The following is a 20,927-nucleotide window of genomic DNA, read 5'->3' as shown; positions in this document are numbered from 1 at the left end:
AATCTGCCTGCCAAGACAGGGACATGAGTTTGATCCCTGGTCCAGGAAGATGCCCCATGCCACAAGGCTTCAAAACCCGTGTGCCACAATTACTGAGGCCCCACTCAAGAGCCTGTGCTCTGCAACAGGAGAAGCCACTGCAATGAGAAGCCTTCACACCACACCTAGGGAGTCTCCCCAGCTCTCCACAATTAGAGAAAAGCCCTCGTACAGAAAAAACAACAACAACAACAACAACAACAACAACAACAACAACAAAAACAACCAGCAGAGCCACAAATAAAGAAAGAAAATTTTTAAAAAAGCTAATCCATGTAGGCATTCAACCTGATGCATAGAACACGGATTCAGTGACCATGTAAGCTAAGGGAGACCTGCTTTAATATCTCCTGTCCTCTCCACTGTATAGATGCAGAAACTGTGCCTCAGAAGAATTAAATTATCTGTTTAAGGAACCACCACTGGTTTAAGTTAAACCTGGGCTTCAAGTACATTTGGAGCCTTCTAGATTTAATTGATTATTTTCTTTTATATTAAACTTCTTCGCTTACCACATGTAACTTAGTCTACATGTATTATTTGAATCATGAATGTGTCTAGTTAAATCATCTTCAGAGACTAAGAGTAATAAACTCATATAAAATGGAAGATTGTGAATTAATGCAATTATATTAAAAATGTTGTCTAAATGCATGGATGACAAGAAAACTGAAAAGTATCAAGATAAATCTCAACTTTGAATGGAATATGCAACTCATTCTACTTACTGGAGAAATCAGTGGATAATTAATTAACTAATGGTTAAATTAATAGTGGCTTCTCAAAATAATTCTTTATCCTATTCCACAACATCTTATCTGTAATTAGTAATCTAAACTGCAAATGCAGAACTAAATATACTTGAAAAGTGATCATAACAAACAATGTCAGTATGTTAGGTAAAGCAAAAATTTCTTCACAGCAGAAAAAAAAAAGAAACTCAAAATGTCAAAGTACTTACTGCAGCCTGCCGATGAGTATTGGACAGTATTCCATGAATCTTCACTTTGTCCTTTTCCATTTGGTCTATGTTCACCCACAAATCCCGGCTGGCAGAATCAGATGGACCATATATCCGAGATATATAGTAATTATGATCTGTGTCCTCCTGTAATGATAGAAAATAATGCACATCAAGAACACAGACAATACAAACGGACTTTGAGGGTATTGTACTAAGTGAAATGTCAGCAAGAGAAAGATAAATACCAAAAACCTTGTGATATCACTTACATGTGGAATCTAAAAAAGCCAAACTCATGGAAACAGATGAGAATGGTGGTGATGAGGGGCTGAAAAGGGGTAAAGTGGGGAGATGCTGGTCAAAGGGTACAAACTTCCAGCAATGAGACGATTTGTTCTGGGGATCTAAAGCACAGCATGGGTGATTTTAGCTAAGAATACTCTATTACAGAGTAACTATATGCAGGTCAGGGAGCAACAGTTAAAACTGGACATAGAACAACAGACTGGTTCCAAATAGGGAAAGGATGTATATTGTCAAGGCCGTAATTGTCGCCCTGTTTGTTTAACTTGTATGCAGAGTACATCATGAGAAATGCGGGGCTGGACAAAGCCCAAGCTGGAATCAAGATTACTGGAAGAAATATCAATAACCTCAGATATGCAGATGACACCACCCTTATGGCAGAAAAGTGAAGAAGAACTAAAGAGCCTCTTGATGAAAGTGAAAGAGGAGGGTGAAAGAGTTGGCTTAAAGCTCAACATTCAGAAAACTAGGATCATGGCATCTGGTCCCATCACTCCATGGCAGATAGATGGGGAAACAGTGAAAACAGTGGCTGACTTTATTTTTTGGGGCTCCAAAATCACTGAAGACAGTGACTGCAGCCATGAAATTAAAAGACATGTACTCCTTGGAAGAAAAGTGATGACCAACTTAGATAGCATATTAAAAAGCAGAGACATTTCTTTGCCAACAAAGGTCTGTCTAGTCAAAGTCTATGGTTTTCCAGTAGTCATGTATGGATATGAGAGCTGGACTATAAAGAAAGCTGAGTGAAGAAGAATTGATGCTTTTGAACTGTGGTGTTGGGGAAGACTCTTGAGAATCCCTTGGACTGCAAGGAGATCCAACCATTCCATCCTAAAGGACATCAGTCCTGAATATTCATTGGAAAGACTGATGCTGAAGCTGAAACTCCAATACTTTGGCCACCTGATGCAAAGAACTGACTCACTGGAAAAGACCCTGATGCTGGGAAAGAATGAAGGCAGGAGAAGTGGATGACAGAGGATGAGATGGTTGGATGGCATCACCAATTCAATGGACATAAGTTTGAGTAAACTCTGGGAGTTGGTGATGGACAGGTAGGCCTGGCGTGCTACAGTCCAAGGGATTGCAAAGAGTCAGACACAACTGAGCGACCAAACTGAACTGAACTGAGAGTAACTATATAGCTTTTCCAGTAGTTATGTATGGATGTGAGAGTTGGACCATAAAGAAGGCTGAGTGCTGAAGGATTGATGCTTCTGAACTGTGGTGTTGGAGAAGACTCTAGAGAGTCCCATGGACAAGCCAGTCAATCCTAAAGGAAATCAATCCTGAATATTTATTGGAAGGACTGATGCTGAAGCTGAAGCTCCAATATTTTGGCCACCTGATGCAAAAAGCTGGCTCATCAGAAAAGACTCTGACACTGGGAAAGATTGAAGGCAGGAGAAGGAGATGACAGAGGACGAGATGGTGGGATGGCAACACTGACTCAATGGAAATGAGACTGACCAAGCTCCAGGAGATGGTGAAGGACAGGGAAGCCTGGAGTGCTACAGTCCATGTGGTTGCAAAGAGTTGGACACAGCTAAGTGACTGAATAACAATATAGTAACTTGAAAGCTGCTAAGACTGTAGATCTTAGAAGTTATCACCACTAAAAAAGAAATGGTAATAGTGTGACATGTTGGAGATGTTAGCTAATGCTATATATAAGTGTATCGACTCAGCATGTTGTACTCCTTAAACTTACACCATGTTACACATCAATTACATCTCAAAAAAGGTAGGAAAAAAAGAGAAACATTTATTCTTTTTTCAGAACCTACTCAGTACTAGCTAAATTTGCCTAAAGCATTTTACTTTCTAATTTAGAAGATAAAAAAAGTATATTTTACTTACAACCTTGACCCGCTTGAAATTTCTCCATTTCATCAGTTTATTTTGCTCTTTCCCTAGAGTTGTTTAAGCACCATTTTTACCCTAAAATTGAGAGTCTGTCAGAATTATGCCAAGCAAAGATAGAGGTAATCATATTTGATTCTTGTTATAAGCTTTGTGTTGATTCTGACTGCTATTTAAAATAACACCTCTAAGATGAATCTACTTGTAGCATTTTTTTTCTTTTTCAGGAGAATTTAGTGCTACATTCAATTTTTTTAAACAGTTAAATTTTTAATACTTTTATTGTCCTAGGATCAAAAAAGATTTTTCTTTCTTCTGACTCCCTTTTAAGAAGAGAAACACTTAAATCATTATACATCAAACTTACATAATTTAAAGAGTTATATATAGAATTTTGGGCTTCCCAGGTGGGGCTAGGGGAAAACAACCTGCCTGCCAATGCAGGAGACTCAAGTGCCATGGGCTCAATCCTCAGGTTGGGGAGATTGCCCTGGAGGAGGAAGTAGCAACCCACTCCAGTATTCTTGCTTGGGAAATCCCATGGACAAATGAGCCTGGTGGGCTACAGTCCACAGGGTCACCGAGAGTTGGACATGACTGAGCACACACACTCCGCCTGGAATACTTCATATAGAGTTTCATTATAAAGAAGAAAAAAGTCAGCCCCCAAAAGAAAAAACAAAAGAACAGAGATGTTCCTAAAGTTCATAAAAGAACAAACAAAAAAACAAACATGATTCTATTGGAATTAGAAGTGTTAGTATTCTTCAAAATAGCCAAAAGAGCTAGATAATCTCCAAGGAAAGTGGGGCTTCCCTGGTGGCTCAAAGGATAAAGCATTTGCCTGCAAGGCAAGAGACCTGTGTTCAATCCCTGGGTCAGGAGGATACCCTGGAGAAGGAAATGGCAAAGCACTCTGGTACTCTTGCCTGGAAAATCCCATGGACGGAGGGCCTGGTAGGCTACAGTTCATGGGGTTGCAAAGAGTCGGACATGACTGAGTGACTTCACTTTCACTTTCAAGGAAAGTGAGTTAGATTTTTTAAATATAAAAGTAATAAGCCTCTTTAGAATAAGCTGTTACATAAAAACAAAACTTAAAGGCTAATGAACAATCTGTGTACAATGGTCTCTCCTAAACCAGTAATGTTAGCTCTCTCTCTATTTGCTGCTGCCTAAATAAAAAATGTTGGAGAAGGCAATGGCACCTACTCCAGTACTTTTGCCTGGAGAATCTCATGGATGGAGGGGCCTGGTAGGCTGCAGTCCATGGGGTCGATAAGAGTAGGACACGACTGAACGACTTTACTTTCACTTTTCACTTTCATGCACTGGAGAAGGAAATGGCAACCCACTCCAGTGTTCTTGCCTGGAAAATCCCAGGGCCGGGGGAGCCTGGTGGGCTGCCGTCTATGGGGTCGCACAGAGTGGACATGACTGAAGCGACTTAGTAGCAGCAGCAAATAAAAAAGGTCACTTTTGGAATTCAGTTCAGTTTAGTCACACACACACACTTTTTGTGACCCCATGGACTGCAGCACCCCAGGCTTCCCTTGTCCATCACCAACTCCTGGAGCCTACTCAAACTCATTTCCATTGTGTCGCTGATGCCATCCAACCATTTCATCCTCCGTTGTCTCCTTCTCCTCCCGCTTTCAATCTTTCCAGCATCAGGGTCTTTTCCAATGAGTCAGTTCTTTGCATCAGGTGGCCAAAGTATTGGAGTTTCAACTTCAGGATCAGTCCTTTCAACGAATACTCAGGACTGATTTCCTTTAGGATGGACTGGTTGAATCTCCCTGCAGTTCAAGGGACTCTCAAGAGTCTTCTCCAACACTATAATTCAAAAGCATCAATTCTTCAGTGCTCAGCTTTCTTTATGGTCCAACTCTCACATCCATACATGACTAGTGGAAAAGTCATAGACAGACTTGATTAGACAGACCTTTGTTGGCAAAGTAATGTCTCTGCTTTTTACTATGCTGTCTAGGTTGGTCATAACTCCTTCCAAGGAGTATGCATCTTTTAATTTCATGGCTGTAGTCACCATCTGCAGTGATTTTGGAGCCCAAAAATATAAAGTCTCTCATTGTTTCCCCATCTATTTTCCATGAAGTGATGGGACCAGATGCCATGATCTTAGTTTTCTGAATGTTGAGCTTTAAGCCAACTTTTTCACTCTCCTGTTTTACTTTCATCAAAAGGCTCTTTAGTTCTTCTTTGCTTTCTACCAGGTGGTGTCATTTGCGTATCTGAGGTTATTGATATTTCTCCTGGCAAACTTGATTCCAGCTTGTGCTTCATCCAGACCAGCATTTCTCATGATGTACTCTGCATATAAGTTAAATAAGCAGGATGACAATAGACAGCCTTGGCATACTCTTTTCCCTATTTGGAACCAATCTGTTGTTCCATGTTCAGTTCTAACTGTTGATTCCTGACCCGTATACACATTTCTCAAGAGGCAGGTCAGGTGGTCTGGTATTCCCATCTCTTGAAGAATTTTCCAGTTTGTTTTGATCCACACAGTCAAAGGCTTTGGTGTAGTCAATAAAGCAAAAGTAGATGTTTTTCTGGAACTAGTCTTTTCTAAAAACATGAACTATAATTACTATTGAGTGACAATAAATTCAAACTTCTCCTTTTAAATTAGAATTTTGCCCTCCTTTCACTGAATGGTCCTAGAAATTGAGTTTTCTAGATAGCATGTTAAAAAGCAGAGATATTACTTTGCCAACAAAGGTCCATCTAGCCAAAGCTATGGTTTTTTTCAGTAGTCATGTATGGATGTGAGAGTTGAACCATAAAGAAAGCTGAGCAGTGAAGAATTGATGATTTTGAAATGTCCTGTTGGAGAAGACTCTTGAGAGTCCCTTGGACTACAAGGCGTTCCAACCAGTCAGTCCTAAAGGAAATCAGTCCTGGATATTCATTGGAAGGACTGATGCTGAATTGAAACTACAATACTTTGGCCACTTGATGTGAAGAAGTGACTCAGTTGAAAAGACTCTGATGCTGGGAAGGCAGGAGGAGAAGGGGATGACAGAGGATCAGATGGTTGGATGGCATCACCAACTTGATGGACATGAGTTTGAGCAAGCTTTGGGAGTTGGTGATGGACAGGGAGGCCTGGCGTGCTACAGTCCATAGAGTTGCAAAGAGTTGGACACCATTGTGCAACAGAACTGAACTGAACTGACTGAGAAATTGAGATAATACATCTCTTCCCTATAATGTGCATTGGTGAATTCTAGTTTTAATTGAATTTTCACTATTGATATCAATATGGTACCTGTCACAAAACCTTCATTTTTCTTGTTTCTCACTCAATAAATATTTACATGCTTTAAAAAGCAGTTTTGATGAGGAACACTCAGTAAAATCATATTATTCTTGACTAATTTGAATCACAATTAGGTTTTTTGTTGTTTATATTCTCATGAAATGTAATTGTGCTTATCAATTTGAGAAATTTCTAAATAGAACCTACTTGAAAACACTCGGGTATATGTAAGATTAATGGTTACTGAATAGAGGGTCTATGATTTGAATAATAAAATTTGGGATAGATTTTATCTAATGCATTTATTATTTAAGTGCTAATTATATAAAATATAATTATCCTTGAGATCCAGTCTAAATAAGAATCCCATGTACCTTTTCTTAAATACCATATATATGGTACTAACCCTAACCCTAACCCTAACCCCTATATAAAGGAAAGGAATATGGTAAGCAATAGTCTAAATAGATTTTGCTTCATGACTAAAAGAAAAAATATGATCCCAAGTTTAAATCTTGAGAAATGTGATTAAATGTTAACAGTAACTTAAAAAAAAAAATCCTAGGAAAATCTCCAATTAAACTCTAGGTATCATATACAAATTACATGTATACCCATGATTAAAGATAAAGTAAAGCGGAGAAGAAGGAAAAAGGAAATACAAAGAAAGAAGTAGGAATAAGAGTGTGCAACTCAAAGGAGCTTCTATTAATGATTTTTCTGGCCCTCCCTTTCAGAAGGTGATGACACGGATGGCCCAGGTTCTAGGAGAGTAACAGGCTTTGTGGTTGTGCTTGGACTCCTTCCCACTGTCTGGGAACGCTTTCAGTGGTGGGAACCTTCTTGACTTTGGGCATAAGTCCTTCTGCAAGTGCCATACTTCTGGCAACAATAGCTGATTGTCAGGATGAGCATGTAACCTAAGAAAGACCAATTAGTGAGACATCCAGGGAGCGATGTAGAGAGGAGATAACTTCCCTGATTCTGATTGTTGAGATGTGTAGGTGTGAGACTTGGAACTACTGCCACCATTTTGCTACCAAGGGGGAACCTTACCTGAAGATAAAGCAAGCACAGATAAGGACAGAACCATAAGCCCATGTGTAATGCAAAGAAAGAGCCAGATCCCGAACCAGTATACCTAAGTGTGCCAGCTCCTAGACTTGTTCAGCCACTTAGATGAATCATTAAATCTCTTCTTTGTTAGAACACCTTGAGTTGAGTTATTATCAACCAAAAGAATCCTGACACACAAGTTTTCTTAAATTGCATGAAAAGAGACTTAAGCAGTGTTGAATAAGACAACCTTATCTACAGATTTATAGATCTGGATAATAAACATCTAGTATTCCATCAAATCACATAGAAGAAATGAAAACTTTTATCTAACCTTCCAGAAATCATCAAGTCTGAATGACAAATGATAATGACTCATTTAATTTTTCAACAAATGGTATAATAGAGTGGTTTTGAAGAAAATATTCAATGAGTTTAAATTAAAAAATTAATTTTCTGCCTATTCCTAGTATTTTTACAGAGTTCAGCATCATTGAGGTCAGAGATAGAGTCTTTATATGACTTATATAACAGATTTTATGATAGTGCCAAATTCTTGTATGATTGCCAAATATATTTTTTCTTTAATATTACAAACTTTCAGTATAGAGTTCAGTATAATTGTTGCAATCAAGATATCTAAAATGACTTTGGTATTTCCTTTAACCTCTAAGTCTTTGTAACGAATCAAGACATAGTCTTGAAGTTAACATAAAGAATAAGAGTATCGTTATGCTAAACAATGGACTTGCTGCAAAAATATACATTTTTCGGTCTGTAATCAGTAATTATAATTACTGATATGGCTATGCGAACATACATTTACATTTTCACTTAAACTGGAGCTTCTCAAAACAATATTACATCTTTGAAAATACTGAAAGTTAAAGCCTTTTGACTTCTTGGTGTTTGCCTTCTATAGCCCAAGCTTGCCAGGTTGTCATGGAAACTTCTATTCAAAGAGGAAGACAATTTATTGTTTACCTAGGAATTTAGAGACAGAAGTTGTTAAAGTCCTGGGAGAGGTGTTTGGCTCAGCTACTCAGGAACGCCATAAACTAGGTGTCTCAAAAATATGACATCTTAGCACTACTAAATTATTCAAACCACATCTTGTCCTTTATAGGAGTAATGGTACTTAAGGCTTTGCCAAAAGCCACTTCAGGCATAAAGATTTTCCTATTCTGCTCAAAAGTAAACTATTTCTAACATCATAGAAAATAAAACAAAACACCACTGTGATATGCCTACTTGCCAATTCATTTAGGAAACCAACTGTTACTGAAAGGGGATGGCACAGTAGGTAGCTATAAATCCTATAAATGCATGCTTTTCAGACACGTCTGGAAATGTGCAGCTGTAAACAGAGGACATACACCAAAAATACAGAGAAAAGGTCTTTGCAATTATAGCCTAACCATTCGGCAAGAATCAATTGACTCAATTCCTAGTGTGGCCTTCTCTTGTGTCATAGGTATTAAGTTCATTTTATGTTAAATAATTTTTATGGATGCCTCATATTGCCTTAAGTGGTAATAGCGTTTGAACTCTAAATTCACTTCATTGAGAATTATTTTTAAAAATCATGAGTATATTGTATGAACATCACTGTGCTAGTCATTTGAAATATACAGATACATAAAACATAGCCAAAGATCTTAGGTAAAGTTACTTAGCATTTAATGGATTGGTTACATAATAAATACAGATAGTTTCATAATAAATACAGAAATATTATAATTTGAATGGTTCTTGCTAGGTGTTAAGATACACCAAATATGTTATATTCTTATGTTAATGATTTCACAAGGGTCATATAGTATATTTAAAGGTAAAACCATTACTTGTGTATATAAACCTCCTCAAAAACAATAAGTAACAAATAGTGATATAAATAATCATAAATAATCCATTTAAAAAATCATGTTGATGTAAGGAACCAAAAGGATACGAGCAAATTACAAAAGGAAGAAGAGAGTGAGCTGACAATTACAAAGGAAAAAATTACGAGATGAAATCATTAGTGGAAACAAGAGCAGAATATGTGTGTGTGCGCGCGCGCTCAGTCCCTCAGTTGTGCCCGACTCTTTGCAAACTCCATGGACTGTAGCCCACCAGGCTCCTCTGTCCAGGGGATTTTCCCAGGCAAGAATATTGGAGTGGGTTTCTATTTCCTACTCCAGGAAATCTTCCTAACCCAGGGATCAAACCCACTTCTCCAGTATCCCCTGCACTGGCAGGCAGATTCTTTACCACTGAACCATCTGGAAAGCCCAACAAAAGCAGAATAAATGTGATTAATTACTAGTCAGGACATAGGGAAAAGTCTTGAGAAACATACGCAAAATGAAATGGAAAAGAAGAATGAAGTGTATATATATACACACACATATATAAGAATGACAATCAAATTATTTTAAAATGACATACATTTTACAAACTTTAAACTATATATTTTAAAATAACTTGATATACATACACAGACGTACATATCCACACACTTAGTTGATTTAGACAAGTCTCTTTAATTATGTTAGAATAATTTTTTCTGAGATACGGACTTGAATCATACACTATATCCCACATAAATTTGCAATACAATTTTGACTATTAAGAAATCTTCTGGTGAAATTTCTCATAGGTTGAAAAAAGAGAATCAGAAATCTTATACATAGCTAGCAAGACAAATTGAGTAACAGTAAAAAACCCTGGATATGCTGATACTTCTCCATAATTTTCAGAGGAAGCAATGACTGTACCATGTGAGAGAAGGAAGTTGGGATTCAAGGAATTTTTGCCTGAGTTGTAATGTTAATTATAAAGGCAACACACATATTTGTACTACCCACAAATACAGGGGGATAGTAACCAAGATTTTCACCTCTGGGCTCCTCTGTCCACGGGATTCTCTAGGCAAGCATACTGGAGTGGGTGGCCATGCCTTTTTTCCAGGGGATCTTCCTGACCCAGGAATCAAACCTTCACCTCTTATGTTTCCTGACTTGGCAGGTAAGTTCTTTACCACTAGTGCCAACTGGACAGCCTTTTCTTAAAAATGGAACACCTAATTATACAACCGTTTCAGCTGAGGAGTGAGTCAAACATGGTCACAAGAATAGAGAAGCTGCTATATTGGTTATTTCTAGATGATGGGATTTGGAGAATGTTTTTTCCTCTTAATCTGTGTTACTGAATTATTGAATCTTTTAAATAAACATTACATGTAACTGCTTTCTTTTTTTTTTAAATAAAATAATAACAAATCCTTGAAGATGCTTCAAAGTATTAATTGTTGATTATTTGAATTCAAATTACCACAATATATCAAGAGACACAAGACGACAATGTTACACACAGATCATGTAGAATATCTATAATAAGTACCCGGAAATAACTACCCTGCTTAAAGAAGACTCCTTCAACACACTGTAAATTAGATAGTCACACTCAGTGAAGAGCTTCAAGGTCAGTAACTTTAAATTGCCCTGTGAAGAAGCCAATATATAAATTTTCAGTAAACCTTTTCTTTAAAGTACTGGTTTTAACAACCTAATTGATATAGAGTGAAATTTTTTTCGCTACTTAAGGGGAATGAAATCAGTGTTAATAGAAACATGAAAATAGTCATTTCTACTAAATTTTGAAGGAGAGGTTGCTTATAGTTTCGATCTGTAAAAAATGAATTCTTGTTTTAAGCACTTTATACAAGTATTACTAAGTTATCTCTCTTCACTCATTATGCAGAAATCATTTGTTTCGTGTGTATAAGGCACAGTATATATTAGTGAGATACATTTTGACAGAAAATACAGGTGGTAACGCTGAAGAATTCTTCAATGGTACAGCTTCATCTTGGCAATGGCTATAGTTCTACCAAGAGACTTTTCTTTTTTAAAAAACTGGAATACAATTGCCTTAAATGATGTGTTGGTCTCTGCTGTGTGAAGTGACTCAGCCACATGCATACATATATCCCCTCCCTCTTGGAGCCCTCTCCTCCGTCTCCCCAGCCAACCCATCTAGGTCATCCCAGGGCACAGAGCTGAGCTCCCTGTCACACAACAGCTTCCCACTAGCTATGATTTTACACATAGGAGTGGAGATGTGCCAACCCCAGTCTCACAGTTCATCCCACTCTCGCCTTCCCCTGCTGTGTCCACATGTGCATTCTCTAGGTCTGTGTCTCTATTTGTGTCTTGGAAACGGGTTCATCTGTATCATTTTTCTAGATTCTGCATATATGTGTTCATATATGATATTTTTTTTCTCTTTCTGACACTCCCAAATTCCTTGTCTGAGAGACTTTTAATGAGTTGCTTACGCTTTCCTTTTAGTTATTATCTAATAATAACTATAATCTGCCGACTTGTTTCCAGGAATGTTATGAAGGATCTCAAAAAGAGGCAGTAGGCTGAGACCCGGCTACGTTCTGACAAAGTCGCGGGCAGAGGACGGAAGGCAGGGAAAGCTGCGGGGAGGGAAACATGATGTGGACCACAGCATTAAACTTGAAGGCAGCTGATCTGCTCCACAGTTCTCACACGCTTGGCCACTAATATATTCTGTCAGTTCAGTGAAGTCAATTACGCCTTCAGTTCATTTCAGTGGACTGAAAGTGTGAAATTCCCCAGGCTTATCATCCTTCTTTGGCCAGAAGTAAAATCACACAGAGAATGGCAGGGGTCCTGGACCTGCAGGTACTGCCCAGTTGATCTTCCGGGAGAACTGAAGACACCATTAGACAGAAGATACATGGAAAGAGAGGTGGATGAAAAATCCACGGTAACCTCCACTTTTCCCAGCTACATTACAAGAAGGTGACCTACAGGGAATGTAGGATAGGAAGATAGTTAGGTCACATGAGCGTCTCTATTAGTAAAAAGCCAGTGAGAGGATTTAGCTTTCTGTCACTGCATTGCCAAAGAATGAAATTAGACCAACATATTTAAGCACATTTGAAAAGCATATGGACAGAATGTAAAAATTATTAAATTAGCTCCATACAATTTCACCACGATAGGGACAACTCCATATTATCTTCAAACAGCCTTCAATATACACCAGCAAGTACTATAGCAACACCCTTTTCCAGACACTCTGAACAATTATGCAGGAAAAAATTCAACTCAATGTTATGGCGTCAGAAGCATCAAAATCAATTCTCTGTCTCCTGTTGATTATATCAGATCATTGCACCAGTTCTCATCATGCATATCTTTTATGTAATTTCAGTTTCTCACAGACTCCTCTACCATTTCTCTAAGGGTTTTTACCTACTTGATCTATTTGCAGAGTGGTCTATTTCCCTAGAAACCTTGTCTAGACTCTTTAATTTACCAGTTCTTCACAAGAGTTTAGTTAAATGATATCCAAGAATGTAAGATTAGTTGGGGTGTGTGTGTGTATGTGTGTGTGTGTGTGTGTGTGGTGTGTGTGTATGTGAATTTATTGTGAAGTCAGCTTACTATGTGACACAATAAAATATGGGATCCCAGTAATATTTCCATTACAAAATATTTTTCATTTCCCCAGTAACAGTTTCTCTTAGATAAGATCATGTCTCATGCTATGTAGAGAGAGGTAAAGTATATGGCCAAGAAGGCATAATACATTCATTTATGATCTTTCAAGATAATAACAAAATCAAAGCTCCATAATTCAATTAAGTGGCTGCCTAGCTCTCCAGGCATTTTGGAATGTGTTGGTATGTGTTTGTGTTGACTCACTTATTAAATGAAACAAATAGCATTTTCTATCTGGATATAATAATAGTATACATTTATCTGCTCCTGGTAGACACCTTTAACCTTTGGAAGAATAAACTTGGGAGAGCACTCCCAGTCTTAGAAGGGTGAGAAAGAATCCACCAGAGAGAGAATCTGGGGTAGTTTTGAGTGAATTAACATCTCAATTTACCTTTTATAAATACAAGCAAGTGAAACCAAATCAAACAGTGGCCACTTAAGAGATGCACTGGCAATTTACAAAGAACCTCTGAAGGTTAAAAAAAAAAAAACTACAGAAAAAAACCTATGCATGAAAAAAATTTTTAAATATGTAGGAAATTTCTATTTAAAAAGCACAAAATTAGCATTACAATAACATAGCTCAATGGAGATTTGGGTTGAAGTACAGTTTTTGTGTCTAAATAGCCTCTGTAAGTTCTGGACTTTATTCAACGTAAGAAATTGAACTAGGTGTCTCTTAAAATGCCTTTCAGGTCCCAAGATACTAAAGCCACAAGAAAAATGGGAAAACATTGCTAGGGATGAATCAGAAGACTTTGGTGATACTCACCAAAAGAAATACAAGTGTGCAGTTTGAAGAGAAGGCACAGGTCTCTAGTTATAGTAACTGGATAGTATAGTCCCATATCAATAGGTCCCTAACCATCTTTGTTGGTAAGTTGTAGACTGGCCCCAAGATTGGAGGCAACTTAACAGACGTGTTGCAAGGAGTGTACGAATCCCTGGGGACACTATGCATTCATTATCCATGCAGACTGAAAAAAAATCACAGGTCTTGAATTTCTATGCAGTATTTTTTAATTTGTATTTGTATGCATTTAAAAAATGCACAATATATCATGATGCATAAAATGTGTGATCATTTGATAGTATCATTGAATTTCTCTATAAATTTTGGTATATTTTTCTCATCAATTGCAAGAAATAAAAACAATGGTGTGAGGGACCTCAAAATGTTCTGATAATCAGAAAAAACTATCATAATTTAAAATTATGAACACTTCTATTCTAGATGTAGCATTCATGCTAGGGCAGGAACTGGGGCACCATAAACATACCATCTTAGTCTGCCCAAGCTGCTGTAACAAAAGACCATAGACTGGCTTAAACAACAAAAATTTATTTTTCACAGTCTTGGATTCTGGGAAGCCTAAGATCAAAGTTCTGGCTGATGTGGTTTTTGTGAACGCTGTCTTCCTGGGTTGGAGATGACTGCCTTCTTGCTATGTCCTCAAACGGCTGAGAGAAAGTTCTTTAGTGTTTTCCTCTCCTCTTATAAGGCTTCCCTGGTGGCTCAGATGGTTAAGAAACTGTCTGCAGTGTGGGAGACCCTGGTTCAATCCCTGGGTCGGGAAGATCCCCTAGAGAAGGAAATGGCGGCCCACTCCAGTATTCTTGCCTGGAGAATGCCATGGACAGAGGAGCCTGGCAGACTAACGTCCAAAGAGTTGCAAAGAGTTGGACGTGACTGAGTGACTATCATTTCACTTCACTTCTCCTCTTATAAGAACATCAATCCCATTGAATTAGGGCTGCACACTTAATGACCTCATTTAATCTTTACCTCATAATGGCCAAATACTGGGTTGGCCAAAAAGTTCATTCAGGTTTGCATATACAATGTGACAGGATAATCTGAACGAACTTTTTTGCCAACCCAATATAACCACGTGGGAATTAGGGCTTCAACCTATGAATTTAGGGAAGACAGACCCAGTTGATAGCACATACAGATAGTTTGTTTATTAACTTTGAATTTGCTTTAAAAAAAAAAATCCCTAAATTTAATACCTTTGAAAATTCATCTCATTCTCTAGTATTAATCAAAATTGCCACCCAAGCTATCTAAAATAAGAGGGGTTTTTGAAAAACCATACAGTTCCCTGTCTTGACCCATTTCTTAGGAAAAAAAATTGAGAAATAACTACTATTTATATTTTCACAAAAATTATGGAAAAATTTACTCTACAGCAATTTCTAAAAATTATAACTCAGTTGACAGTTTTCACATAACCATTTGTGGAAAGGCTGGGTAATTTCCTCCTATGCACTGACCAATCTTTTCATTTCTAAGGTGACTGTGACAGTCCCCAAACTATCCAGTCTGGTATTTCAAGTGACAGGTATTAATTATCCAGCTTTTTTTCATATTATTATACCTTTAATGTCAAAGAATAAAATTTTCCATGTCTTATTTTAAACCTCTCATATCTTTTTAAAAAAAAACTTGAGACATTTTATATTTTTATGCTACTAACCCTTACTGAAGCATGAATTCTCCTCAAACATCAGAGATCACTTATAGTCCATAATTAACAGAGTGAGCAGTGCTCTATAGCTGCTAATATTTGAGAACAATTTTCACAAATAGTGTCCATCCCTGAACAAAACCCACCTTTTCACCAAATTTCATGTAATTGCCTTGCCATTTTTATTATCAAAATATTTCTCTAAACGAAAAAGCATAGAAAGTACAGCAATCAAAGAAACTAATTTCATCATTAATAGTATATGTCATATTATGCTAGTAAAGAAAAGCACCAGGATATTTAACCTATGTTTGTGAGAATACTGCTGGCTGTTACAGAAAATGTGGTATCCAGTTCTATCAGTTATATAGCTACAAGGACTGACAATTACATCAAAATAAAATTATATATATATATATGTCATTGGAATTTTGGAATTATATTTGAAAATCTAACATTAGGACAGATAAAGAGGATATGTTACTTGGGTATTTATTTCAAATTTCTAAATTTGGTGAAATAACAGATAATTCTTCACAATGTCTCCATTTATTTAACTATATTTTTCAGCCCTCTCCATCACAATTTTCACATCTTTCACAATAAAATTTTTTTAAAAAATAATTGATAATATATCTCAGATTATTTTAGTTTTTCTCACTTGCAAATTTTATAGTACTGGTTTTGAGGCAAAATTAATATGTGGAAAATGGAACAAGAATTAGGAGAAAATACAGCTTTGAAGCAAATTGTATATGTATATTTGACCTGTGATAAACATACTTTACAAAACTGTTAAGCCCAATAAAGCATGAAAAGAGCTATGTTGCTTGGTAAACTAGAACTAAATAGATATACTCTCATACCTGGAATGACAAAATGACGGAAAAATAGTCCCTTTCTGTGTTTCAGCAGCCCCTTATTAACTGGCCTGACCAAGCTTCTAGTATCTAATATTGAATTAGAGTTCTGTATTCTCTACATATTGAATTCATTTGCTCTATCTTTGCCATCTATTATTGGACTCTAGCTAGTAGGTCTTTGTTTCAGATCTTTTACTTTAAAACTTAAGAAAATGTTAATCACATATTTATGAGAGCTGGTTAATAAGCATAGCTAACTCTCATGAGTGCAAATTCTCAGCCTGGCACATAATATGCATTATGCATATAATCTTTACAAACCAATGAATTGTATGGATACTAAAGTTCAGAAACACCAATTAAGTTGCTTGGCATCACATAAAACCCAGGGATTATTAAAAAAAAGTCCTATATCTCTCCAATGTCTATGTTCTTTCCACTTCTAAAATGCCTGCTAGGTATTAAACTCTCTTGGGACCTCAACAAATATTACCTTTGGTCAAATCGCTTTCATGAGGCGAGTGCTCAGGCCTTCTGTAATAGCTCTTCTCACAGGTTCCCCTGCTTCTCATCTTGGTTCCCTTTAGTTTATTCTCTACAAAGTAGAGTAATCCTTTTAAAAGAAATCCTTTTAAAGCAGAAATCTGATCATATCCCTCTCCTGCTCTAATGAGATTTCCCTTCACACTTTAGAATAAAACCCAAAGTCCTTATAAACACTGGAGCCATCCCCACCCCTTCATCCTCCCTGTCACACACCTCATCAACTCTGCTAGCTCTCCTGTTGCCCCAGGAGCATGCAGTGCACCCCAACACCATACTGTGCATCTGGTCTTTTATGCACCTCTCCTAGTCTATCATGCTTTATTTCTGAGCCTGCTTTAATTTCCTTTGTAATTTTTATCTTTGGACTTAAAATTTTTTTACTGTCCCCCTGTTTAAAATCTCTCTCTCTCTTTTATTGGGTTCACTGCTGTATTCTAAATAGCAAACATCAGTACATCATACTCAGTATATGCAGGTTATAGACCTTATTTACATTTTTCAAGCCTAGTTACTTTGGCCTTATTACCTCCTAAGAAAAGATGTTGCAGTGGTTAATTCTTCTTAATAGCAAGGTACAAGTAAAAACTCATATACAAACCAATCTAATTTACTTATATATTTTATTCACCATTCAGTTTATTATTCTTGAAATTTCCATGATCTATGACAACCCGCCCCCCCCACCCCCACCCCCCGCCACTGCAAGCTACTTCTACCAGGAGTTATTGCTGGATAACCAACAACCTCCAAACTCAGGGGCTTGAAATAACCATTCTTTTGTTCAGGAATTCAGTTGAGGTGAGATTGGGTGCAGCTGGGCATTGCTTCTGTCCTACATGGTGTCAGCTGGGCTTACTGCTGGTCTGTGGCCAGTTCTCATGTCAGTTGGTTCCGCATGGACTTGGCCACACATTTAGGGTCTTTATCTCATTGTGCTGTCTCAAGCCCAAGGAGAGCAGACTGGGCTTATTCCTAAGCTGAGAGAATCCAAGCAAGTAAGGGTGGAGGCTGCAAGAATCAGGAGGCATTGCTCAGAAGGAGTTCAGGGTCCCTTTCACCTCATCATTTGATCAGAACAAGTCACAAAGCTTGTCCAGGGTACTTCTTCATGGGATAAACTGCAGGAATTTGCAGTCATTTTTAACCCATTATGCCATGCAAATTTTCTGTGCCTGAATGGTTCAGCTGTTTTGCTAAGTATACATAAAGTTCTTTTGACTATACTATTTCCACTTCGCTGAGAAACCATTTTGACAATACCTGTGGACAGTTTTAATTAAAAAAATCTGTAGTTGCTTTCCCTTTAGCATAGAGGGACTTTCAACAATGTAAATCTTCCTACTGCTTTCTAAATACGAATTTTAAAAGATGTAAATCTTCCTACTGCTTTCTAAATACAAATTTTAAAAGCCCGTTTGAAATGATAAATTCTTTCAGGATTCCATTTTAGAAGATGGAAAATCTTGCTGCAAACTCACTTAACTCAAGGTAGCTGATGCACAGGTCAGAGAAGGGCAGAGTCAAGGCAGAGAGGCTGCAGTCATTTCATGAGCCATTAAAAATAAAGAAGCAAGAGGAAAAACACAATCTGTTGAGGCTTTGTTTTAAAATTACCAATTCCAGATTCAAGCAAATATTTTCACAATATGGTTTTTGCTGACTTTGCAGAGAGATTCCCTCTCAGATCTATAAAGCTGGTATTTATATCTTGCAATCAAATTTTAAGATAGGAGAGATTTCATTCCAGTGCAATCTGAGAAGCAGGCTTTCCTTTTTTGCTTCTGTCTTACAAAATCACTCAGGGGAAAATCAGTGTTATGAGCTTCTCACTATCCTAAGAACTAGCTGGAAAAGCTGCCAGAAAAATGCACGGAGGTCAAATATTCAAGAGAACATAGTCTAATGTAGAAGGTGCTATAAAATGGCCTATTTATTTACAACCCTTTCTTTTAGTTGTCACTCATACAAGCTAACAAGTATTTATGTTTATGTGTTTGGGAGGCCTTGAGCTGGCTGTTGTGAAGGGCAAAAGATGCTTAGAATACAGTTTTTGCTCTCCAGAAACCTGCAACAGAGTGACATAATGCAGGTAACTCAGATCTCCCTACCCCAGACCAGCTAAAGATAAGGGCTGTGCTAATGGCAGAGTCAGTTCCATAAGCCTTCTCAGAAGGAGAAAATCTCACTTGGCTTTAGTGATAAAATGTAGGGTTCATAGAAGTCATGATAATTAATCTGGGCTTTAAAACATGAATTGAGAGGGTAATTCTCCTCAGAAGGACTGGTCTGAGCCCAGGGGAGTGAGCAAGAAAAAAACTAATAAGAATACAGAAACTAACTTGAACAACAGGGGAGTAATGTGAATTGAGTGCAGCTACATAGATAGAACTTTGATGATATAAACCATTAAACATCAATCTAGAAAGTCTGAACTTGATTCTGCATAAAATGAGAGCCTTGGAAGTTTTAAGTGTAGACTTAGAAGAAACAATCTAGAAAATAGGAGGGACTGGAGAAGGGAGAGATCAAAATCATACATTGGTTGGAAGCTATTATAAGAATAAAGAATAAAAAAATTAATTAACTAACTAATTACTTTTTAAAAAAAGAATAAAAGAATCAAGAACAAAATCTTAACAGCTCAACCAGAGGACTAAGAGAAAGAACAAAAGGGAAGAGGCTGTTGTGAGAAAGACTGAAGAGTCCAACAGACTTGCCAGTATTTATGAGGGAGAAGGGCACTCAAAAATGACCCTGCTGAATTTAGTCAGGATAACTAGGACTGCCTGGACGGCTGAGAGGAACGATGCCAGTTAACACGTCACTATAAATGCTAACAAACAAGTACAGAAAAATAAATATCCCTGGTTCCCAGATACAGTGCATACACCAATGGTCACAGAATAAGGCCTGAGGGGTAACCAGATGCTAACTGAGAAGCTCTCCCAAATGCAAGCGGGGCTTCCCAGATGGCTCAGTGGTAAAAAATCCGCCTACCAGTGCAGGAGACTCGTTGGAGTTGGGAAGATCCCCTGGAGAAGGAAATGGCAGCCCACTCCAGCATTCCTGCCTGGGAAATCTCACGGACGGAGGAGCCTGGTGGGCTACAGTCCATGGGGTTGCAAAGAGCCAGACGTGACTTAGTGACTAAACAACAACTTCAACAACAAACAACCCATATTCAAGTAACAACTGTATTTCTTTCTCTCACTGAGTATTCAAATAAGTGCTCAAGGCAAAGGCGGGAGGAGTACAATGCCACGAGTTAATGAATGCCCTTGAACTGCAGCAGTAGTTCCCAAACTTGTCTGCACATTCTAATCAACTGGAGATAATCTACAAATTTCACAGCCCGGATCATATTCCAGGCCAGTTAAGTCAGAATCAGGGCTGAATGCAGTGTAACCCGATGTGCAGACACAACTGGGAAACACTGAACAAGAGCAAACATCACTCTATCAGCTGAAATTCGTAATATGCAACTGAACATGTTCTATATCTATATGATCATACCAAAACCAAGACTTTAGAAATATATAAAAAATTCAACTTCTCTCCAGTGAGTTTACCAGAATTTAAGAATTTCACTTCTTAAAACCTTGAGCTTAGCACTTTTCAAAGCACACACAGCAAGGTTTACATTTCAGAGAACCGTAGGAATAATAAACAGCCCTTCATCTGTTTTTCAAATGATAATCCTTAAAGTTCCCAATAAAGATGGCTGAGTCCAAATTTTTATTCCTTAGTGGATATGATATCTGGAGAACTTTTGATTTCTCAGATCTGGAGCTTTCTGATTGTTTCATAGGTTGCATCTGTACACGTCCCAAACAGTATAAATTTGGAATCCTCATATCATGGCTTTGGATGAATTCATTAGACATACAATTTTATGTATTTCCCCCCGCCCCCCAGGTATACTAGCTTTGAAACAAGTGCAATGAATGTGCTGTATCACTTTGGGATATCAACACAATTTTAAAGATCATTAGTCTTCAAGCATGA

The 20,927-nt window shown here is 37.5% G+C and overlaps 1 protein-coding gene across 3 annotated transcripts in view; it reads right to left on the bottom strand.

Moving 5' to 3' along the window:
* Nucleotides 1-20,927, bottom strand: part of PLXDC2 (plexin domain containing 2) — a 416,578-nt gene that overhangs the window by 204,667 nt on the left and 190,984 nt on the right. For all 3 annotated transcript variants that reach the window (XM_065921072.1, XM_065921071.1, XM_065921073.1), the window contains one exon: nt 1,001-1,147. In XM_065921072.1, the coding sequence (XP_065777144.1) occupies nt 1,001-1,147 (147 nt within the window). The remainder of the gene's footprint in view (nt 1-1,000; nt 1,148-20,927) is intronic.

Source organism: Muntiacus reevesi, chromosome 2 (assembly GCF_963930625.1).
Source record: "Muntiacus reevesi chromosome 2, mMunRee1.1, whole genome shotgun sequence".
Classification (NCBI taxonomy): Eukaryota; Metazoa; Chordata; class Mammalia; order Artiodactyla; family Cervidae; genus Muntiacus; species Muntiacus reevesi.
This window is presented reverse-complemented; position numbering and strand designations above follow the sequence as displayed.